The following is a 22,766-nucleotide window of genomic DNA, read 5'->3' on the forward strand; positions in this document are numbered from 1 at the left end:
ACTGAGAACACTGATAACAGTCTATCTGTGCTACAAATGGAGTAGACCCACCCTATTGGCCTAAGGCTTGGAATGATCCCGTTCATTTCCCCAATGAGCTCTCCTAGTTGGCAAGCAGGTTGTATTGTTGCCATGCCCAGGGGCTAGCTCAATATTATTTTGAAGTGAAGGCTGATGCAAATAGAACGGGGAGAAATTTCTTAGGTTTGTAAAGTAGGTTACGACATTTGAAATGAAACAAAGAAATTGAATGAAATACTTCCAAAACTGGTTAAAAAAACAGCTGCAAAGAAACAGTGAATTAAAAGTACTGGACAGAGAAGAACCAAAAACTTGAAAGAGGCATTGTTGGTAAGGATTGTCCTTTAAAACAGAAAACCTACATAAAAGAGTATCAATTCTGTCATTCATTTGCCTTCATTCTCTAGCTTGTTGCTGCCAAGGGTTTTTTTGTGTGTGTTGTGTGTGTGTGTGTGTGTGTGTGTGTTGTTGTTTTGTTTTGTTTTGTTTTTTGAATGTTCCAAAACAGGATATTCATTTTATTTGAAAGCAGCCTGGACATTCCTCTAAAAAAGAAGGAAGCATGGCAGAAAAAGGAAACGCACTTCACACATTTCTGTTCTAGGGAGACAGAAGAAGAGTGATTCTGACCTTTTCTTGAACCGTGACGATTCTTAAAACTTAGAATGTAATGTACTATTTGGCATTAAACTACTGCACTGCTTTGCTCAGCACCAGCGGATTTACAACGCAATAAAGAAAATGTAATCAGTTCAAAATGAATTCATTTTTCAAACCTTGATCCTTTTTGGAACTTAAGTTGATATACACAGACAAGTTTAGCAACAAGTTGGCTTCCTGAGAGTCAGGCAACCATACTGACCTCTTATTTTACTGAAATGTACTCCAGACCCACAGCATTATAAATTGTTAACTTTTCCTAGAAGTAAAAGCAAAGGCAGTAATAAACCAGTAAACCCCAAGGCCACACCTGAGGAACAATGATTCATCATCCTTAGTGACAAACCATTCACACTTACTTTTTAAAGGTTTCTAGTGCTTTCAGATCAAATTGATAGAGGAACTACACAAAAGAGATATTAGCCTGGAAAAATCAATCAGAAAGAAAATGTCTACCCCCAGAAAAAAGATATAGGAGCCAAATGCACTGTGATTCAAAAACAAACATTACAAATATGTAGCACTGATTAGACTATGTTACGCAGACTTTTCCCGGATGGTTACAAAAATAAAGTCCATCCATCTGTCAAAACAACTGCTCCATGCATGAAAATTAAAACAGAATTGAGGTGTTTTTAACTAACTTCTGATAATTATACTTTCTACAAAAGAATGTAATTTACCTCCAATTCCCATTACATCCTTGCATGTTCTTAAATTATGGATGGAGCAGTGAAATCTCATTCCAAATAAAAGAGGAGAGAAGGCTGTGAAGATGAACAATTTCTATTCAGATATATTCAGTTCATGATTAAATCAAACAACTTGTTCTGGTTCAAATAAAAATCTGCCCAAAATGAATGGGTATAGTATAGCATTGCCTCAGGTCAGTGAACATTCATTAAAAAAAAAAAAGTCTCTATCCCCTCAGTAGTTTATGTAGAAATATTTTAATGTATAATCTACCATCTGGGAAAGCAAAGGAATCCTTTTCCTATCATGATGGGTGGATACATTTCTGCATGAAAATCCATTAATAAGCTTAATTCCTGAAGTTAATCTGTTGACTTTCTTTTTCTCTGGTCAATTTATTTGGCAAGCTGGCTGAATACTAGAATCTTCGTGCCAAAGCATTAATCCGTGAGATTGTTCCTGTCACTCACTTCATCCCTCTCTCTATTTAAGCTGTTTCATACTTATCTAGCAATAATGTTTTGTCTTTTCTTCTTTTAACACTGTGCTATTACAGCTGTGACCAGAACATCCATAATCATGTCTTCCTAATACCTTAGCATTCATTAAAGGATGTTAGATATCTCTTCTTCAAAGAGGCATATGTAATAAAACTAAGATTTAACTGTGTTCTAATTATATTATTAGCCATCTAATGTTGAATTTGTGACCTGGTATTTCATCCACCTTATGGTATGGTGAGTAGGCTGTTCTGTCCATTTTAGGAGACATTTTTACCTTCACTATTTTTTTTTAAGATTTAATTTACTTATTTATTTGAGACAGAGAGAGAGAGAGAGAGTGAGCATGCAAGTGGGAGGGGGCTTGAGGGGGGAAGGGACAGGAGCTCAAGCAGACTCCGTGCTGAGGTCCAGCAGGACTTGGGGCTCGATCTCACAACCCTAAAATCATGATCCAATTTGAAATCAAGAGTCTGATGCCCAATCAACTTAGCCACCCAGGTACCCCTGTTTTCATCTTCACTATTAAGAAGAACGGCAGAATAATAAAACAAATTGACCTCCCACCTTAATGCTTTGTTTTGTTTCGATTTCAGATAATTTTTTTTTAAAAAGAGAGAAAATGTGTGTGCAAGCTGGTGGGGCGGGGGGGAGGGCAGGCAGAGGGGAGAGAGAGAATCTTAAGCAGGATCCACGCTCAGCGCTGAGCCAGTCACAGGGCTCCATCTCAGGACCCTGAGATAATGACCTAAGCCGAAATCAAGAATCCGAAGCTTAAGTGACTGAGCCACCCAGGTGCCCCCAGAGAATTTTAATGATTCAACTAGGACAACAAAATTGGCGTTATTTCACTGCTATTTAAGTTTGTGAGCCTATTCACATTAATTGAGCTATAACATCTTTAAAACTTATGGTAAGTGAAAAAGAAATTTTAAAGTGTCTTGAATGATGTGATAGACTAAATGAAGACTCCTACAGAGGGCTACCAAATCATTTTATTTCAAAGCTCATTTCAGTTAGGTGCCCCATTTGACTGATTTTTCACCTCAGGATTGACTACTTGTTTGAAGTTCTGATTAAGATTCTATAAACATTTTCCTTTCAAATTACTTGAAACCTTCAAACTTGGTCAAAAGGACTATACAGATAGGAGCCATATATAGAACATGGTATTAGCAAAAGTTGCCGGGTACGATTCTCTTCCACTATTTAAAGGGGTTTTAAGAAATTTCACTTTGAGATTCCATACGGAACAGAGAAACTGATAATATCCACATTTTAGCTTATATTTTCTTTCATATTGTGCTATCAATCTAATTATCACATTTGCACCATTCATTGGAGTTATTTGTGAGTAGTCCATAATATGTACTTAGCATGACGTTTCTTCATCTTATATTCAAATGAATGCATACAATAGTAAAATATTACGTGAAACCAACCTAAATATTTTCCTGCCACACCAGGAGAACTATTTAAGTAGTCAAAAATCCCTATTCTGATTTCAATGATAGTATGTGGTTTCCAATTTTATGCAACGTGTTGAGTACTTAGTGCTTATGCCTTAAAGCAACTAAGTCCATGATTTACACCAAGCAGGTAGAGTTACAATCTAAAGAGATTTATTGTGGATAGAATTAGTTGGCATATTTAATTCTAACATATATGCTTTATCATAATAGAACTTAATACTCAAATAAGGAGATGAACTGCATCTTTAATCACATATGAGATACAGCTATGAGGAAGGAGAAATAAAAATGAAATCCAGATTTTAGAGGAATGCTTGATTTCATTCACATATACCTGTCTTCTACCCTCTGCCTTGTCTCATATGAAAAGTGAGAAATTTTTTGGTTGTAATACTTAATGTCCAAAGTACTAAATGCTATTACATAGTTAATAATATAAAATGTTCTCTCTTTTTTTTTTTAAGATTTTATTTATTTTTTAGAGAGCGAGCGAGAGAGAAACAGCATGAGAGGGGAGAGGGTCAGAGGGAGAAGCAGGCTCCCCGCTGAGCCAGGAGCCCGATGTGGGACTCGATCCCAGGACCCCTAAAATGTTCTCTTAACATATCTTCTCTAATAAATGGAGACTCCTTGGCCATTTATAATAATTTATATATAATATATAATCAGTATTATAATATATATGTATATACACACATAAATAGATATATGTATGCATAAGTATTACATCTATTAATTTTGTAAATAATCTCTGAATACAATGAAAATTTGGAACTTTCAAATTTTAAAATGTTTATATTTATTAATATTTTATAAAAATGTTAGTTTTTCTAAGATAAGTATTTATATTTGAAAAGATATTCTCAGAAAATTTAAGAAAAACAAATAGGGGCACCTGGTTGGCTCAGTCAGAAGAGTATGCGATTCTTGATCTAAGGATTATGAGCCTGAGCCCCATGTTGGGTGATCTCTATCACTTAAATAAATAAATACACTTAAGAAAAAACATATAGAGCGAAAGTAATGAAATAATAATAACCAAATAGAAATAACATGGAGGTATTAATCTGATGCTTTAAAAGTTTAGTCAGACATGGGTTAAAATTATTCAGGCAACATTTTTCATTTGCTGTGTGGCTATCAGAAAGTTATTTAGGGGCGCCTGGGTGGCTCAGTTGGCTAAGCAACTGCCTTCGGCTCAGGTCATGATCCTGGATTACCGGGATTGAGTTCTGCATTGGGCTCCCTGCTCGGCAGAGTCTGCTTCTCCCTCTGGCCCTACCCCCTCTTGTGCTCTCTCTCTCTCAAATAAATAAAATTAAAAAAAAAAAAAAGAAAGAAAGTTATTTAGGACCTCTGAGTCTCAATCCCCTCAACTAAAACTGGGATAAATGACAGAGTAGTTAAAGTACTTAGCATAATGCCTTAGTACTTATTAATCAATCAGTAGCTGTTACCTTATTCTTAAAATAAGAAATCATCTGTTTATTTGATTTGAATATTTCCACGTTTGCTTAGCTCTCTCACCATTCACTATAGTGTGGGATGACTTCAGCAAGAACTCTCTAATGAATTGTTTCTTCCTTTTAAGGACAGATAACGGAGTTTAAGCCCATACTTGATGTAAGGAGAGGTGGATTTAATAGAGTTGGTACTGAATATTAATCTGTATCCATTTTGTTACAAAGGGAAATTATATTTTGTTCATTAGAATTTTCATGAAATTCCAGTCTTCCAAGTGGAGGACTATAAATTATAATCACTCTTTTCATCAAAGTTGGAGATGGCATAAATCACTGTCAGTCACAAGGCAAATACAGCAATTGTTTAATAGTTGTAGCGGAACTGTACCGTGTCAACTTAGATAAGTTGGAACTACATTTCCTAGAATTTTCTTTCCCATAAACTAGTTAAGATTGGCCATAAAAGAAATCTGCATGAGATGTAGAAGGCAGAAGTTGAACTGCAACCATAAAATTCTCAAAGTTGTTCTGATATGCTGGCCGGCCACCTTGTTAGCATGGGGCAGCATCTGGGGCTGCAGCTCCTTCACCTTGTACCAGATCTTATTTGTTAGCTTCTGTAAGACCTCGTCCTGGAACTTGTGCAGCTCCATAGCAAAAAACACCAGCTGCTTCTGTAGATCAGCCAAGTCATCAAAGCTGGAGGTTGTGAAAGAGACACTGATTCCAGTTTGTCCTTGTGGGACCCAGTTTATCTTTGTGGGGTTCAGTCTTTCCTTGCTCTTCCACTTCATGGGAGCTTTTCTTTCCTAATGCCAAGCCTGGTGACTTACAACAACTTCAGAACCATTACTCGACTCAGAGGCAATAGATTCCAGAAATCCACAGATTTCTCACCATCTTCCACAACTGTATGAGGTCAAATCCCTATAATAAAATCCTTTTTAACATCACTCATACAAGTTCTGGTCTCTGATCAAACCCTAACTTATAAAAGGAGGTATCTTACGACCATAAAACAGCTCACTGTGATATGTTATATAAGGGGAACACGGATTTGATCCATTTACAAAGAAAAACACAAATTATTAGTTGGTCATTGTATTTGTTTCTAAATGTGAATGGTTCCTCTTTTTAAAATGCATATTAAGATTTAGAACCAATAAGTTATATTAATTTTGGCATCACTTCAAACACAAAACTAAAAAAAAATATTTTGATTCACACATGCACACACACACATATAAGCACACATCTTTATAGCATATAGTATAGAGAATACAATATATTTAGTATGTTTAGCACTCAATTTGAATGTAATTATGACAGTCTCCAAGAATGTTCTGCTCTGAATGCATAAAGGCTAAAAACAAAATTTAAGATTCTCAGTCTCCTGAAATAGTGTCAAAAATTTAGATATTATAATTTTGCATCCTGTTTTCCTTACCACTCTTAAAAATGTGGTAAAGAGAAATATATAAAAAATAAATGATATAAATAGAACTTTAGGAAGTTTTGTGATGGCCTATAGACATAAGGGTGATTTTTACTGCTACATGACCAAATCGGAGAAAAACAGTCAAACGTTGACCACAGCCTATTTGCCTTGAGACAGAGCATTTCCAAGAAAAATATTCCCAGTGTTCATGTTAAATCTATGATATGATGGTCAACATGCCCTCAGAGATGAGTAGAAATCCATTCCTGAAGATGTTTAAGTGCATAAAGAAGCAGAATACCAATGATGACTATTAGAAACTACATGTCAGTTTGACCGGGAACACCTGGTATGCAGTTCTACTTCTATGTAGTTAGAAGTCATTGGCCAAAACCCCAGAGGAACTGTCCAAATCATTCTAATGAACCTTACAAAGTAAAAAATGCTTACTCTACTCTGAAAGTATGTACACTGATACCTGGTTGATATACAGTGTCTAATCAAATCTACATAATAGTTTGTCAACCAATGTCAAATATTTCAATTTCATTACAACCACTGAAGGATACAATTAAAATGTCCAGCTAAAAAACAAAAACAAAAAAACAACACAATCTAAAATCCCCAAACCCTCTGAAAGTTTTTATATACTGTCTCTATTTTAAGTGCTTGCCTTACTTTGCAAGTGCATTTAAATTTTAATCCTGAATCTAAAAGATTAAAAAAAAAACCCTAAATTTATATATATGAGACTTGGTTCATGGAAATTCAAATACAATAATTACCATCTTATTTTGCCATATTAGAAAAATATTAATTCAAATACGAATAAAATCTAGTTTCTAAAAAAACTTGAATGACAAAGCTGCATTTTCCATGTTCTTCAGTTGCTTTGAAAGGAAGTATGTATCTTATAACCAAATACAAGTTACATAAATTAGCTAATAAAAGTAATGAATTTAGAACAATAGCTGGTATATATAGTAAGCTCCCATTAAGCATTAGCTGCTATATATATATATATATATACACACATACATATAAATATATATATATATATGTATATATTTTTAGTCCACTTATGTGGATGTTTTTCTTTTTTTATTGAAGTGTAGTTGATGCTTCAATGCTACATTAGTTTCAGGTGTATAACATAGTAATTAGACAACTCTATATGTTATACTATGTTCACCACAAGTGACCATTATAATTATTATTATTATTATTACTTCTGAATGCTGAATTTAAATTGTAATCATTTTGCTTAGTTTCCCTGATATTGACCCCCAAGCAGAAGTAAACATACATATGTACGTGTGCATTAAAGTCTATGCTCATTCCTATGGCTTTTATAAGATTTTTACTGGCTTTCATCAAAAATCAGTGGTCTGTACACCTGAAGTGTCATCAAATTTCATCATGGGAATCATATTTAAAAATGAACACAGTGACCATAGTCTCTCATCATCTAAAACATCCACAAAAATTATAACCAATGTTGTCAAGAACTATAAAGGGTCTGTGATTTTGTCTAACCTATAAGATAACAAGTTACTCAAATAATTTCATGGATGCTGGCAGAAGTTATGTGGCTCCTGAATCAGAGATAAAGAACATTATTACCCACAAAAAATAACAACAGTCTTAGAATCAGCATTTCTTATGCCAGTTCCCCAAGCTCCAATTCCCAGTGGGCAGGATGAAGAGGGCCAGGTGACAACCCACACACGCAGTGAGCTGCATTATAGCAGGGGAGCCCTGGGTTAAGGCAACCTGAATATTTTATAATAGCCGCAAGCATGCTGGTCATTACATTTTGAGGGAGATGCTAGTTTATTGTACTGGGCAGTAAACATACCTGCCCTTTGTCCCAAGCGAGACACTATCTCTATTTCTCAAGGCTTGCAAACCAGCCTTTTAAGAGAGAGACACTACCTTCCAGGTTTCTTCACTGTATAAATATCCTTTAAGATTTTCTGCAAAATAGGCAGTCAGTGCCTCTATTCATCAGATGTGCAGAATTGTGTGAAAGACACATGAAAACTTGTCTCCCAACAGTTATACATCAAGGTTTTGAGGTTTAATGAAGCCCTAAGGTATCTGTAGAATTAGGGGATAATTCAACTATCATTAAAAAAAAATTTTTAATATGACTTGAAGTCCCTAAAACAAAATAAAAACAAAATAAAGCTGATACCAACTTTGACCTTTGAAAAAGTAAATGAAGTTCAAGGATTAATGTGCATTTTGGACTGTGCTGAAACTTAAGATGCTTCAAATTCTCCACTGCATTCGCTTGGCAAAGAAACAGTGTTGCTAAGGCCCTGCAATTTGAGCCATGATAAATTTGATAGACATGTTATAATGCATCAGAGCATTAAAAATGAATAACAACTAAGGACAAAAATATAAAAATAAATCCCTCAAGAATTGCAAAAATGTCCCAAAATTCAGGTGCATGACAATACGCTTTGAAATGTATCCAATAGCAATGTTATGAGAATCTGCTTTTTTTTGTTCCTCTCAGATGGTTGAAATTTTGATTTCCAGTGATGTTCAAAATATTTCTAACAGTCATACGGTTGCCATTTGGTTTTATTGAAACTTAGTGCAAAGAGAGATGGTTTAGTAGGATAAACAAAGAAGATACAGAGAGCTATTGATTCGAAACAGATTCTTTTACCAGCTTAGCATGTATTCAGTTTTCATTTGCAAAACAGGGTCAAGGAAGTTAATCCCTCAATAGAAATGTTATTGTGAATAACAAAGTGGATTTTAAGGACCAGAAAAATATCAAAAATGAAAGTAAAGGTGAATAATAGAAGTCAGAATAGAGATATCTGGACTGCATTTATCTCCTTATTCAGGGACTCTGTCCAATAACATTATATATAATTTTTTTTTCAAATTACAACTCTCAAGTTACAACAATGGAGAAGTTCATGAGCATTTAACCTCCCTAATATAGAAACGCCGCAACAATATAAAAGTGTAGAACCTACTATACCAAGAAAGCATATTAGTATATATCTGGTATATTCACTTCCACAAAGGTAAAAAATAAACATAGATTAATGATGTTGTCAGAAATGTCATTATCAGCAGCCTAAGGCCCATTTATATTCTCTCTCTTCCTCCATCTACACATACATGTGGAAAGAAAGGAAATATAAATGTCTCCCAGGTTGCAGATTCCCTCTTTACCACAAAGTCCATCTTTGTGGAATTGCTGCTTGAATTCCAGCTGCTGATTTAACATATGTGTTTGATGCAAAACTGAGCCATAAGAAATGATGGTCTGTATCTTTCTAGCTGCCTGGGAGAATGGGAAGGGGCTCAATTTTTTGTATGAAGCTACATTTGGTGAACTATGTAGGCTAAGGAACTATGGATGGACAGGAACTATGTAGGTTCAATTTAGGGGTGTATCCTGACTTCCCAGGTGGCTGGGCTGTCTTAACCATCTTTATCAGACTTAAGACTGATCCACTTTCAAGATATATAAATTTAGTCATTGTCTTTGCCTTACTTTTCCTATTGTACTCTTGCATCTGAATCTAGTACTGAGAAGACAGTACTTCCTCCAGGAAGGTTTGTTTAAAGGAGCTTTATTGGGGCACCTAGGTGGCTTAGTCAGTTAAGCGTCTGCCTTTGGCTCAGGTCATGATCTCAGGGCCTGGGATCGAGCCCCACGTTGGGCTCCCTGCTCAGAAGGGAGTTTGTTTCTCCCTCTCCCTCTGCTGCTCCCATGCTTGTGCTCTCTCACTCGCATGCTCTATTAAATGAATAAAACCTTTTAACAAAATACAGGAGCTTTATTTCTAGAGGACTTCTTAAGAAAACACTAAAACCAGAGGGAAACAGTAAACTCAGATTCTAGAAACCATAGCATGCACTCAAGGAGGTCACTAGTTTACTTTTCTATAAATGTTCAGGTCAGTTTCTATTTTGGTTACAATTCTATCTTGGAGTCCTGATGGCTGCAAAACCTACTCAAGCCTCATTCTGTGGTTTTCAGCATCACAAGGGCTCTTTGAAAGGAATTACTGTCCACATGTCACAGCTGACTATTATTTACTTAAGATACAGGGCAGTTCTATCAAACTATCTATGTGTCACTATAAAAATCAATGATATTGAATGAAAATTCTTAAAAACTCCTTATCCTTAGTCTTTCTAAGTGGTCAAGGAATTATCAGTAAAAATATTAATGCTATTCAGGAAGTCAACTAATTGCTATTTTCTAAAATCACATGTTAAGAAAGAAATGGAAAAGATGCATCTGTATATTAAAGTCCAAAATAATGAATGCCATACATTTTATTTAAATAAAATAGATATGTAAATTGAAGTATATAAATGAGGGTACCTGGAAAGAAAATAAATTTTAATAAAATGCATTTGAAATGCATAAAATGTATTTTGAATAATAGGTCAATGAAAAGCACTATTAAAGGAATAAGATGGGTTACCAAAAAAATAGTAGGAAATATATATTTTACTGATTGAATATATTTTATAGTGTTTGGTGTTTAGTGTTTGGAGCTATAGGAAAAATACATTTTTTGAACCAAAATACATGAAAACTGTTGTGTTTTTCTTTCATTAAGTGCTAACAAAGAGAAAACAAAATATACAGCAATTGATTTAATTCAAAAGAATGTAAAGTAATAACCAAATTCTTTACAAAGAATGTAAAGTAATAACCAAATAACCAAACAAACATTTTATCATGTTGCACTAATTAGCTCACTTTGGAAAAGATTAGTATGGCTAATATTGCCATACCATTAAACCTTCAAAAATGTACATCTCTCAACGCTCACATAATTACCTAGCTCTACCATAATGTATGTGATATGATTTTTAAGTTGTCAGAATGTTTATTACAAGGCAGTATGAAATGATCAGGCGCCATTAATACCTTGTATCAAACTTAGCAAACTCTGCATGTCTTAGTTCCTTTTAATTTAGTTCTTTAAACCCCATAAGCATTTTCAATAAGCCTGGATAATAAACTAAAGTTGCCCTTCTTAGGGAGGAAACCTCCAAGGGTTACCCATATGGCACTGTGCAGCTCATGACTTTACTGCGGCTGCTGAACTCAGTGCATCTGGGCTAACACCAGAATCCCTCTGTTTGGTACTGACACCAGAGTGAGAGGGGAGAGGAGGGAAGGAGAGGAGAGGACGGAAGGGCAGAGGGGAGCCATAAAATATGAGGGAAATGCACTGAGGCGAATTTTGGAAACCACAAACACAAAAGATTATCTAGTATCTTTTTTTTTTAAGATTTTATTTATTTATTTGACAGAGAGAGAGACAGCGGAGAGAGGGAACACAAGCAGGAGGAGTGGGCAAGGGAGAAGCGCTGGGATCAGGACCTGAGCCAGAGGCAGACGCTTGACGACTGAGCCACCCAGGCACCCCACAGATTATCTACTATCTTAGCAACTGAATGAGCTGATTCAATCATTAAATCAAATATGCTCTGTACTTGGCTACAGTGCTTATTATAAAATCCAGATATTTTTGTCAGATCAGTATCATATTATCTTTAATTTTCAAATTGAATTGAATTCAGAATAGTGTAACACTACAGTGGTCATGATCTTTAAAGAGGACCAAATTAATTACATTAATGATGTTTTCATTAGAAATGGTAACCATGGCATTCTGACGTTAATAATTTTTTTGTGTATTCAGTTATGTGTTTTGTCTTACGCTTGTGAAGTATTTTCTTCTTTTAAATAATTTTCACAAAAACTATCTTGTTTGTCACAAATTGTAAAATATGTAATGTCTCATGTAATGGATAAAATAATAAAGTATTCCAAAAGTTAAAGTACTTGCATAACTACAGTTAATGAGTCATTGGGGTTATCAACGTAAAATTCCTGACTTCTCTGGACTCCTACTTCATTGTACTTTCTATTTACTCCTTTCCAATAGTCCTAACACATGCATCAATTTGGGATTTAATATTTGATAGAATATACTTTTTTGGGGGTCAACTTTCACATAATCAGAAAAATGTTGATTGTACTATGAAGGTGTAATGTAACTTACCAACACTGTATTTAAAATGAAATTTTCAAGGATGAAATTTCCCAATTTTGCTAATATATAATTAATCAAGGATGGGGAATATCTGTACTTTGTGCTCCTTTAACTACCTTCCTTTACCTGTTGCCAACAGTGCTACCAGATTGAGGCATTTTTTTCCCCCATGAACTCAGATTCCACCTCTAAATCATTCTAAATATATACATCATCTTGGGCAGCTGCTACCAATCAATCAAATTGTCCCTTGAAAATATCTACATATCTACATATATATGCATACATGTTAACGTATGTTTTTAAGCACCTAAGATAAATCTCTTCTAAATGCCAATACATACACAAAACATTTCGATTTTTTTGTTTTAGACATCCAAAAATATCTAAGACATAAAATAATACAAATTATGTATGTTTTCAATCCTGTAATTCATTTTACTTTATTGATTTAAATGATTATAACTGCTTTTTATGATTTGTGCAAATACTTGGCTATATCTCAAAACAGCGACCCACTTAATTTTACTGACAAAGTGTACTTCAGGAAAAATGGCCTCTATCTTTTTACAACGGTAAAACCATTGTACGGATTGCTTACCATTCCCTTTTGTTCCATAGCACCCAGGACAATGTCTGTTACATAGTCATTACTGAATCCATATTTATTTAAGAAACTGGAGCATGGAAGGAAAGAAGGAAGGAAGGAAGGAAGGAATGGAGGGAGGAAAGAAGGTAGAAGGAAGGGAGGAAGGAAGGAGAAGGGGAAGGAAAAGAAAAAAAAAGAATGGGATGGAAAGGAAGGAGTGGTAATTTAATCGTGACTCAGAAGTAGAAAAATTTCATATCATCCAAAAGGAATTCAAGAGGAATTAACATATGAAAACCAATTTGTACAAAGAAGGTGACTTACTGAATACAAGTATATATGCTGCAAAATTGCTTTTGTTAATTATCATTTACATTTATATAAATCCTCAAAGGGAACATATTTTTGCTTTATTTAGGCATGCTGTTACTCTTACCCACTTTTCTTTAAATAAAAATGTCAACATCTGAAATTAAATATTATTTTGTTTCTAAAAAGTGATTAAGTACACAGGTAAAGCATGGTGTTTATTTAATACAACAGTGAACAAAAATAATGACAGAGTAATAGATTATTTATGCAATTACTGAGATGATTTAGTAGATTGATACTTACCAGGATATCTTTTCCAGCCCACTTGCATTCATCCCTTCTGGTAAAAGATACTGGCCACACAATCTAAGGGCAGAGAAAAACATAATTTTATGCCACTTAAGTTCTCTAAGTTCTCAAAATTACAGACTGTTACACCAAGTTGGGGCAACTTAGATAAAGAAAGTTCCATAAAACATTAACTTTTCAGCTTAGACTTTGCAGTGGCATCAGTTAACTGGTATGAACTTAAATCATTCAATCTCTGTCTACCCATCAGACTTTGCTATATATGAAAGTTAAGCAACACAGAATTTATGTAGTCAATAGAGCTAAGCAGTGTGCAGAGAAGGCAACTGTCAGGCAGGTTGGGAGGATGTGAAGATCTAGGGAAGAGAGGTAGAAATAAACATAAAATGTGGCTTACATTCTTCTAAATGAATCTGTCTTTACCGTGAAATAGTGATTGTTAAATTTAAACACTGGGTACCCTGGGTCCTATTCCCTAATTCAAATCTCAGCATGACACACTAGAATGAGCCACTGATACGGTTTAGAAAACTCCATCTTAGATAGGAATCTTTTTTTTTTCTTTTTTGACAGGACAGTGGGTAAGAGTAGCATTGTATACTTTCTGGAGATAAAGAAGGAAATGAAAAAGCAAACAGATAGCTCTAAAAGCTTCGCCATGTAGGAAAAACTTAGACTAACTGAAAAACAATGTGTTTTCATCCTTAATATTTCACTTTCATCCTGTGATAATATTTCTGCTAAATTTGAAAGGTTCCTATATTGTATGACTACAGTGACAGCGGTAGAGAAGACAAGACTTTATTGGTGGTTTAGAGGACTGTGGATTATTTTCCTTCATAATATTAATGCGAATATCCTCATCCAAATTTTAATATAAAATTTTTCAGTTCCCCAGGTCAATTCAAAAGACTCCTATCTATATTGGGGCAGAACAATTTGGTTTTTTTTTTTTTAATTCATCTTTCTCTTCTGGTAACAGTTAATTTCAGGAAAAAAAAAATGTCATATGTTAAAAAAAAAAAAAATCCAGACATGGTGGCAATCATTCATGTCTGCTAGATAGATAGCTGTTAGTCTCAAAATGACTGATCATCATTTATTTGGGAACCTCTTGATAATTCAATATAAATGGTCATGAATTTGTGCAAGGGCTGTGATACTAGATCTAGAGAATCAAAAAACAAAATACAACACATTTATAAGCAAGAATGTAGGACATACTGAAATAACCTATGATGGCCTAACAAATGCATTTCAGGTCCATGTCACAATTACAAACACCCTAGAAATTTTTGGATATGCATTCATTTTTACCATTTGAAGCTTTCAGTTTATGTATTCTTTTCTTTTTCATGTGCTTTTCCTTTCGTGTATATCTGTGTATGTAAATTAAAAATATCATTTGACCTATTCCACAAAGTTCTTATATAGTAATCACATAATACAAAACGATGTAAGAATGGTAAATGCATGTCCTTACAATTCACAATACCCCAACTTGTGAAGTCCTACAGCCGAATGCTGGGTAGTTTATTCCACAGGTTCCACAGCCCTATCTTTACATTGGCTCTGGAGACCCCAAGTGATCTATTCTTAAAGTTTAAAATAGGAGGCTAAAATATAAGTTTTATTTAAGACACAATAATAATAATACATAGTAGGGCTAAGATTTATTGACTTTCATATTGATCTGGCCAGTTACGTTACACAAAACTTACAGATTATTAAAACACATAATTTTTAATTCAAAAAGGCAAGCTTTTTCATAATTTCTTAGCTCTTGACTGTTGGGTGTTGAGATAGCATGGCCCTCATTTTGTCATTTTTCTCTTATGTCAAATGTTAATGAAAATAATTTTGATGACATTTATGATTAATTCTCTCATACTCAGAGGAATATGAACTCTCAACTTTCTAGAGTTCCAGAGTAAAAATATATAAATAAATAAAGCTTAAAAATCTGGCTGAGTAAAACAAATTTAGCATATAAAATGCTATTTTCAAAAGCAATTTAATGAGGATAACTGTAAGTCACTGGAATAAATATATATATTTATTTTATATAAAAATATATATATTTGTCATTTCCAACAGTAACCATTTCCACAAAGAATAATTCCTAACTTTTCAGTTACATTTGTTAACCTGTTGATATTTTGTCTTCTTTGCTCAAAAATTTCTCAATTAACTAACAATGACTAAATTTCTTATTCTCATATTGAAAGGGCTTCATGATCTATATTACACTTTCTTTTCTTCATGCCTCTATGCTTCTATTCATGGCAGCCCCTCTTACTCATTATTTAGTAAGGAAGCATTTATGTCTTAAAGAAATGGCACCCTTTTATCAAGGCCTAGAATATTTTCACGGTCCTTCCAAATCTGAGAATGTGTAGTCTCTAATAAGGATTGGCCTACTACACATCTATATGCTCAAAATCTTATCTTTAATATTAATAAGTCCCTCAAGAACTATTTATGATATCCTACAGTGACCCCTATAAAGTTTATCACAACAGTAGATGCATCAGAAAATGTTGAATAACATCATAAATAGGTTAAAAAGAATATTAATAGACAAATATATGTGAATTCTTAAGTAAACTGCATTTGCTCCTATAGACAATGTGGTATAATTAAATAATATGTTTGGCATGAGATGCTTTATAATTAGAAATATGTCTTCCACTAGAATAATGATTTTAACCTCAAGAGCAGGAGCTATAACAACACTCTGACATTGTGCAAGTCACCTAGTTTTAATTAATTCACTACTTCAAGTCTACAAATCTAGTTGGTAGAAGATAATGTGATTATATCCTGAGTGTACAAATGGCCTGGGATTTTGTTATCTATAAAACAGTAGGTTGTCTCATACGATAATTAGGTCTTTTCAATTTTAGAATGAACTATTTAAATTAAAAATCTTTATTATTTTATTATTTAGAGAATAACGCTAAACATTAAATATATATTCTGAGGTGTTATGTGCTCACGTATTATCTACAGACACACAGATACATGCATATATATTTATATTCATATATATGAATTTTACAAAATGATAAAAGTATTATAAGCACTGAAATTTGAAAATATCAAATTTTTCTTAATTTTCTTAGATTTTTCGTTCATTATATAAAAAGGATGACTTCTTTTCACTAAACAACAAAACCTGCTTATTTTATGACCCTTTCGAAGGACTCTAAGGTAAATACCTTTGTCATTTAAGAAAAACAAATGGATAACCAGTTTTCTTAGGCAATAGATAACCTTAGGGATATTGCTATGATCTGAGAAGACTTAGAAATCAAATAGATTGAAAAATCAAAGAAATTTCAAAGATGATTTTTAAATGCCATATATTATTCCCAAAGTATATGAGTAAGGGCACTGCTATTTTATATGATATACATAATGAATTGAGTCTTTATGCACAGTCAGAATTTTAGTGTTTGAGTAACAGGAAAGTAAAAGCCTTAGGTTCAGTGGTATACTCCATGCAAGATATGATTCAGCTCTGAATTTCATCTTCATTTGATCCTTAAAGCAATATTCTTCAACCAGAACAAAAGCTATTTATAGAATTCAGTTACTTTTTAAAATTTATTGTCCAATCTGTTAAAGTTTATCAGAAGTTGAGGAACACCACTCTAAAGCCCTAAATGTTAAGAAGCAAAACTAACATACATAAAAACTGATGTGAATGTACTCTAAAAAAAATGTCATACTAGCACTCTTACAAAAGCTACTGCATAAAAGATCGTTGTCCCTCAGAGAACTATGACTAGTAATATTAACTGTGAAAAAAATGACTGACTTTGAGTATAGCATATGGACTCAGCAGCATAATTTCTACTAATTTTTCAATCTATGTTTATTTTTCCAAACTGTATAGCTTTTTAATTAAATAAGCCAGAAACACGATAAAGAGTAAGGATAAAACCAATAGACTTCTAGTGTCTAAATGACCACATTTGTAAAAACTTGACACAGAAAACTGATCTTCCAGATGAGGTTTTGGCAAACTTTGTGTTCAAAAGGCCAGACAGTAAATATTTTAGGCTCTGTGAGCCAGATGATCTCTATCAAAACTATTCAATTCTGCCATTGTTGAATGAAAGCAAACATAGACAATATGTAAATGAATGAAAGTGTCTGTGTTCCAATAAACATTATTTACAAAAACAGGTGACACACCAGATTAGGCATGTGTATAATGTTGGTGAACTCTGCATTTGCTGGCAATATAGAGAGATGTATAAATTTATACATATATATATATACACATCATTTCACACATGACATTAATTATGATATATGTCTATAATGGTTCAGATATTTAGTTTTATGCAGCAAAAATTATATAACTATGGAAGGATAAGCTGAAGTTATAATGATCATTGAAAATACTATGGTTTCTTCCTTGATGATTTTTATGGTTTACTGCATCCATTATTTGTGATAATCAAATCAATGCATTACTTTTACTTGCATCTGAAAAGATAAAATAATAATTTTAGCAATTTTTTCCAGTTGTCACACTGTTAAATAGCTAGAGAATTAACTGTTAAATAGGTTGAGATGTTTTAAAAGAACTACAATGTATATATTAGAATAAAGATACCTTTTGAAAATCCTTGATATTAACCAGGTTGAATGAAAATATGTGATCCTTTGCTCCAACATACAGCCTACTCCGTTCCTCATCCAAAAGGAAGGTATGATAACTGGAGCTGTTGGCCAAGCCATTGAAAGTGATCACATTGTTGGATTCCAACATTTCTGCAAGGTAACAAAGCAAGACATTGGGTGTTAATGTGAGGTCCTATATGAGCATGGGCTATTGGTACATGGCAATCTAACTACTTCCTGCTGTAGTTACTAAACAGTGGTTGTTCTTAATGATGGTACTAAGAAATATACAGGAGCTTTTTTTTTTTTTTTACATTTCATTGAAATGGAAGTCATACTCATTAGTTTGCTGATTTCATACTCAAGACCACACACTCCTTCAAAAGAAAGGGATAGAAATACCTCATCCACACAACTGATCTGATGGAATCTCTTTGCATGTAATGATAGAATGAAATGCTCAATATTGTATACAAAATGTCTTTAATTTTACAAAGACTTTTTAAGGGGTTTCATTTGTTCCAAGTCATTATCTAGAAGGATAAGCATAGGGGCCAACAGAGCAGAGGTAGTATGGAGGAAACACTGTTTAAACTCCTAGTTGTTTGAGGGCTTCTTTTTATTTTTAGATTTTTTTTTTTAAATTCATTTGCGATTGAGACAGAGAGAGCGAGAGAGAGAGAGAGAGCATGAGCAGGGGGAGAGGCAGAGGGACAGGAAGAAGCAGACTCCCTGCTGAGCCAGAAGCCCAATGTGGGGCTCCATCCCAAGACCCTGAGATCATGACCTGAGCCGAAGACAGATGCTTAACCGACTAAGCCACCCAGGCACCCCTGAGGCTTCTTTTCATTGAGGAATTTTTACATGTTTTTTTGACCATTAAATCATTAACTCTACCATCTAAATCTTTTATAATATTTTGTAACTGACATATATAGAGAAACCAAGTTAGGTTTTTCTGAAAACATGAGTTATATGAATTTTACTATCTGACTTCAATTTTTCAGTTTGTTAGCATTCTTTTATTTGCTTTTGCTGTAAATGGGAAAACTTTTAGACTTACACCTAAGTGAGAAAAATATTTTCAAAAAAAAAATATCATTAATTGTAAGTCCACTTTTGCTTTAGAAAGGCAGTTGTCGAAAATCACCAAAGAGGTTTTCTTTCTCTACTTCAATAAAAATTATGTATATATGCCACCACAAACCCCCTTCCATGGGATAGAAATGTTAAGGATTCTCCAAAACTGTGTCCTGAATCAATGATTCAGATTTTTCCAAAGCACACAGAGTAGAACCCTTTCATCAACATCCACAAAATATAGAATGTGTTTTCCAAGGACAGGAAGCAGCAATGCAGACCCTTCCTCTGTCCCTGCCATGACCCCAGGTTATTAACCCTTTGACAAATTTCCCCGCATTATCGATTTCTCCTACTGCCCTCTCCATATTACCAAAAATGTTATTTCAGTGGAGGATAAAGTTCAAACTCCTTAACTTAGCATTAAAGACCAGGTCACTACCATTCGAGACCCTAACCCAATACTCCTCCCTCATGTCCTGTATGCTAAAGGAAAACATGCTCTGCATATGTCCACTTTTTAGCCTTTGCTGCCATTGTTTCTGACATCTACAACTATATATCACCTTGACAAAAAAAAAATAACCATTCTTAAGGCTAGCTCAAATGCGAGCTCCAAGAAATTCTCATAGAAATAATTTCTTTATTGCTTGTATCACACTGTCAATCATTCATATAAATGACTTATTTACCAGAATTAACATTCCCTCACATCAGGAAATATAGAATTAATAGCTCACTATCCATAACTCACATGGTTTCTTTTCCTTATTACCAGTCAGTAAATATTAAATTGAATGTCTATTTCTATCTATTGATTTATCTATCCATTCATCTAATACACAAAAATACAAGAATTGTTAACAAATTATTAAAAGATGATTTTCTAATTCATTCATGAAAAACAGTAGAATACTGGGCTATCCTTATCCTACCCTCCACCTGCACCAAAAAAAAAAAGGAAGGAAGGAAGGAAGGAAGGAAGGAAGGAAGGAAGGAAGGACGGAAGGAAGGGATTTAATTCATATGAGTTATATCTGAAATAAATGAGAGCTATTAGTCTCCAAAGAGAAAAAACAGAATTCACTACATGATATCTGAATTTAAATCTCATCCCTTTGCCAGTGTCCAAATAACTGCAAATAATCAATGCTACAGAGAGTCAATACAAGACTGAAATTTCAGGTACCCTGCTCTGTGTGAGGACGGAAAGGGCTACTATGAGAAGCAGGGGCTACATTACTGGATGTGTTCATTGACTGATTGAATGGCCGTTCAAGGAGGTAATAATTATCAAATAGAGAAGAAGATGCCCTCCAACATTCCTTCCAATTCTAAAATCTGTAATAATTCTACCCTATAGATACAAAAGAAACCAAATACATAGGGAGCTAGGCAAACTGAAAAAAAAGTCAGCTGTGTCTAAACCAAGACAATTATATAAATATTAATCAATAGGAGGATCCTTTAAAAGACACAAAGGTAGATTTTAATTGGAAACACACAGATACTACATAAGGGCGCTCTAAGCATCAAGTGAAAGAAGTTATCGGAAGACAACTACTATATCTACAGAACATAAAGTCATCCAGTTATAGGTCAGAACACAAGCATCACCACCGTATTTACCAGTCATGCAAACTAGGATGAATTCCTTATGCTACATGGGCCTCAGTTTTTGGAAGATGGGGTTAATAATATATCTTCTTAGAGCTATTATGAAGGTGAAGTTAGATAATTCATGTAAAACACCTAGAACAACAGTTTCCATAGTTAAGCACACAATCACCTGCGTGAATAAGTAGAGGTAAATATATGTTCAATATTCTTGACCAGAGGTAGGAAATTAAGGTCCAGATGGAGCATACTGAAAAATTACTTTTCTACCAAATATGCTAACTTGTTAATGACATTATAATTTTGCATGGTGAAGGGATAAATAAGAAAAGCAATATGCTCTTTGATTTACATTAATATTAAATATGTCATTTTAAGAACAGTGAAATATTCTTTTTGTTTGCCAACTTCTGTAACCTAAATTTTAAATAGTAAATGTAATGCCTATCTATATTATAATTCTAAACAATGAAAATATTCACCCAATTGAAAAATATGTTACAGGTTAAATTTTGTAAATTTGTTCAGGGAAAATCACTGGTTCCTCGACACACACAACTTAGAGAAAAGTCTTAAGTAGTTTATGTATGACATCACAATGGAAACAAAGTATACTTTAAAAAAATGTTACTGCTGGATCATTTCATTAAACAAAAAGGCAATATTTTCCTGGAGTATGGATTAGCAGCTGTGTTTTCCATCACTTTCAAATACACTTGATTTTGCCTAATCATTCCTTTTTACTCCAATTTCTTTAGATATTCCTCCCTACCAGGAACTTTGTATTTCTTTATAACTGAGAAAAGACTTTTCGAGACCCTCATGGGGTCTGAGTCACAGCAAATTCCAGATTGCTAAACTAAGGTTATCTCACCACTTTCCAGGGCAAAAATACCTAAAATCAGAGACCCTTTCTCTAAATCTAGACAGATCTCATATTCTCTAATACTATGTTTCCTTATTTTTGTTATTTTGTTTTTCCTATATGTAGACACATTCAGCTATAACTGATTTTAAACAACTTCAACCTCGACTCCATTCCTCCAGAATTTTAGGAGTTTCTTTTCACAGCATCTGTTTTATAATTCTTACCATGACATAAGCTGGAATTGGAACTAAAATAAATATTCAAAATAGTGAGATGTTTAATATTTCACTACTTTTCACATCTTGCTATATTCATATTTAGACAAATAACAACAAACATTAAAGAACAATCTAAATCTCTAGAACCAATTTGACTATGATGAATCTTAGCAGGCTAAAGCTTGTAATTCTTTTGGGTGATAATTCAGATTTTTTCCGGTTGAGACATTACTTCTAACCTCTACATCTGTGTCAACCGTAAAGAGAAGTAATTACAATTGTAATCAAAAGTGCCATTTCAGACAAGCACTCTAATGAAATTTTTATTCTAAAATTTGAAAGGTGATTAAACATTGTTTATTCAAGATTCCCCAATTTAGTGTCTGTGATCTGTTTAATGACAAAATGGAAGATATACTGATCATAGAGTGAAGCAAATAGTTTGTGCTCAATAAGTGCTATTATCACCATTATATTATAAGACAATGTAGACACTAAGCATTAAGTGTATAGATGTTCTGAATGGGAAAATCAGTTCATATAACTTCAAGCAGCAGAGTGATCAATTATAAATAGATTACACTCTCTTATGATACAGTTCCAAAAAACAGCCTTATAAAATTCAAGACAATTATTATAAAGTCCATGTCATATATTTCTTTTTAATTTAATAACACAAGCAAAAGAAGAAATGAAATTATAATTGCTGTTCTTTACTCAGAGTATCCCACCAACTAATTAGGGAAGAAGAATCATGATCTTTCCTAATAAGTCAATTCTAATTTTCTTTTTTTAAGATTTTATTTATTTATTTGACAGAGACACAGTG

The 22,766-nt window shown here is 33.6% G+C and overlaps 1 protein-coding gene across 1 annotated transcript in view; it reads right to left on the reverse strand.

Annotated features, from left to right (window-relative positions):
- SEMA3A (semaphorin 3A) overlaps positions 1–22,766 on the reverse strand; it is a 204,055-nt gene that overhangs the window by 129,442 nt on the left and 51,847 nt on the right. The window contains exons 2-3 of the mRNA XM_035020474.1: positions 18,147–18,304; positions 13,511–13,573 (exon numbers count right to left, since the gene is read on the reverse strand). Of these exons, the coding sequence (XP_034876365.1) occupies positions 13,511–13,573; positions 18,147–18,304 (221 nt within the window). The remainder of the gene's footprint in view (positions 1–13,510; positions 13,574–18,146; positions 18,305–22,766) is intronic.

Source organism: Mirounga leonina, unplaced genomic scaffold (assembly GCF_011800145.1).
Source record: "Mirounga leonina isolate KUSES-001 unplaced genomic scaffold, KU_Mleo_1.0 Mir_174, whole genome shotgun sequence".
In the NCBI taxonomy this organism is placed as follows: Eukaryota; Metazoa; Chordata; class Mammalia; order Carnivora; family Phocidae; genus Mirounga; species Mirounga leonina.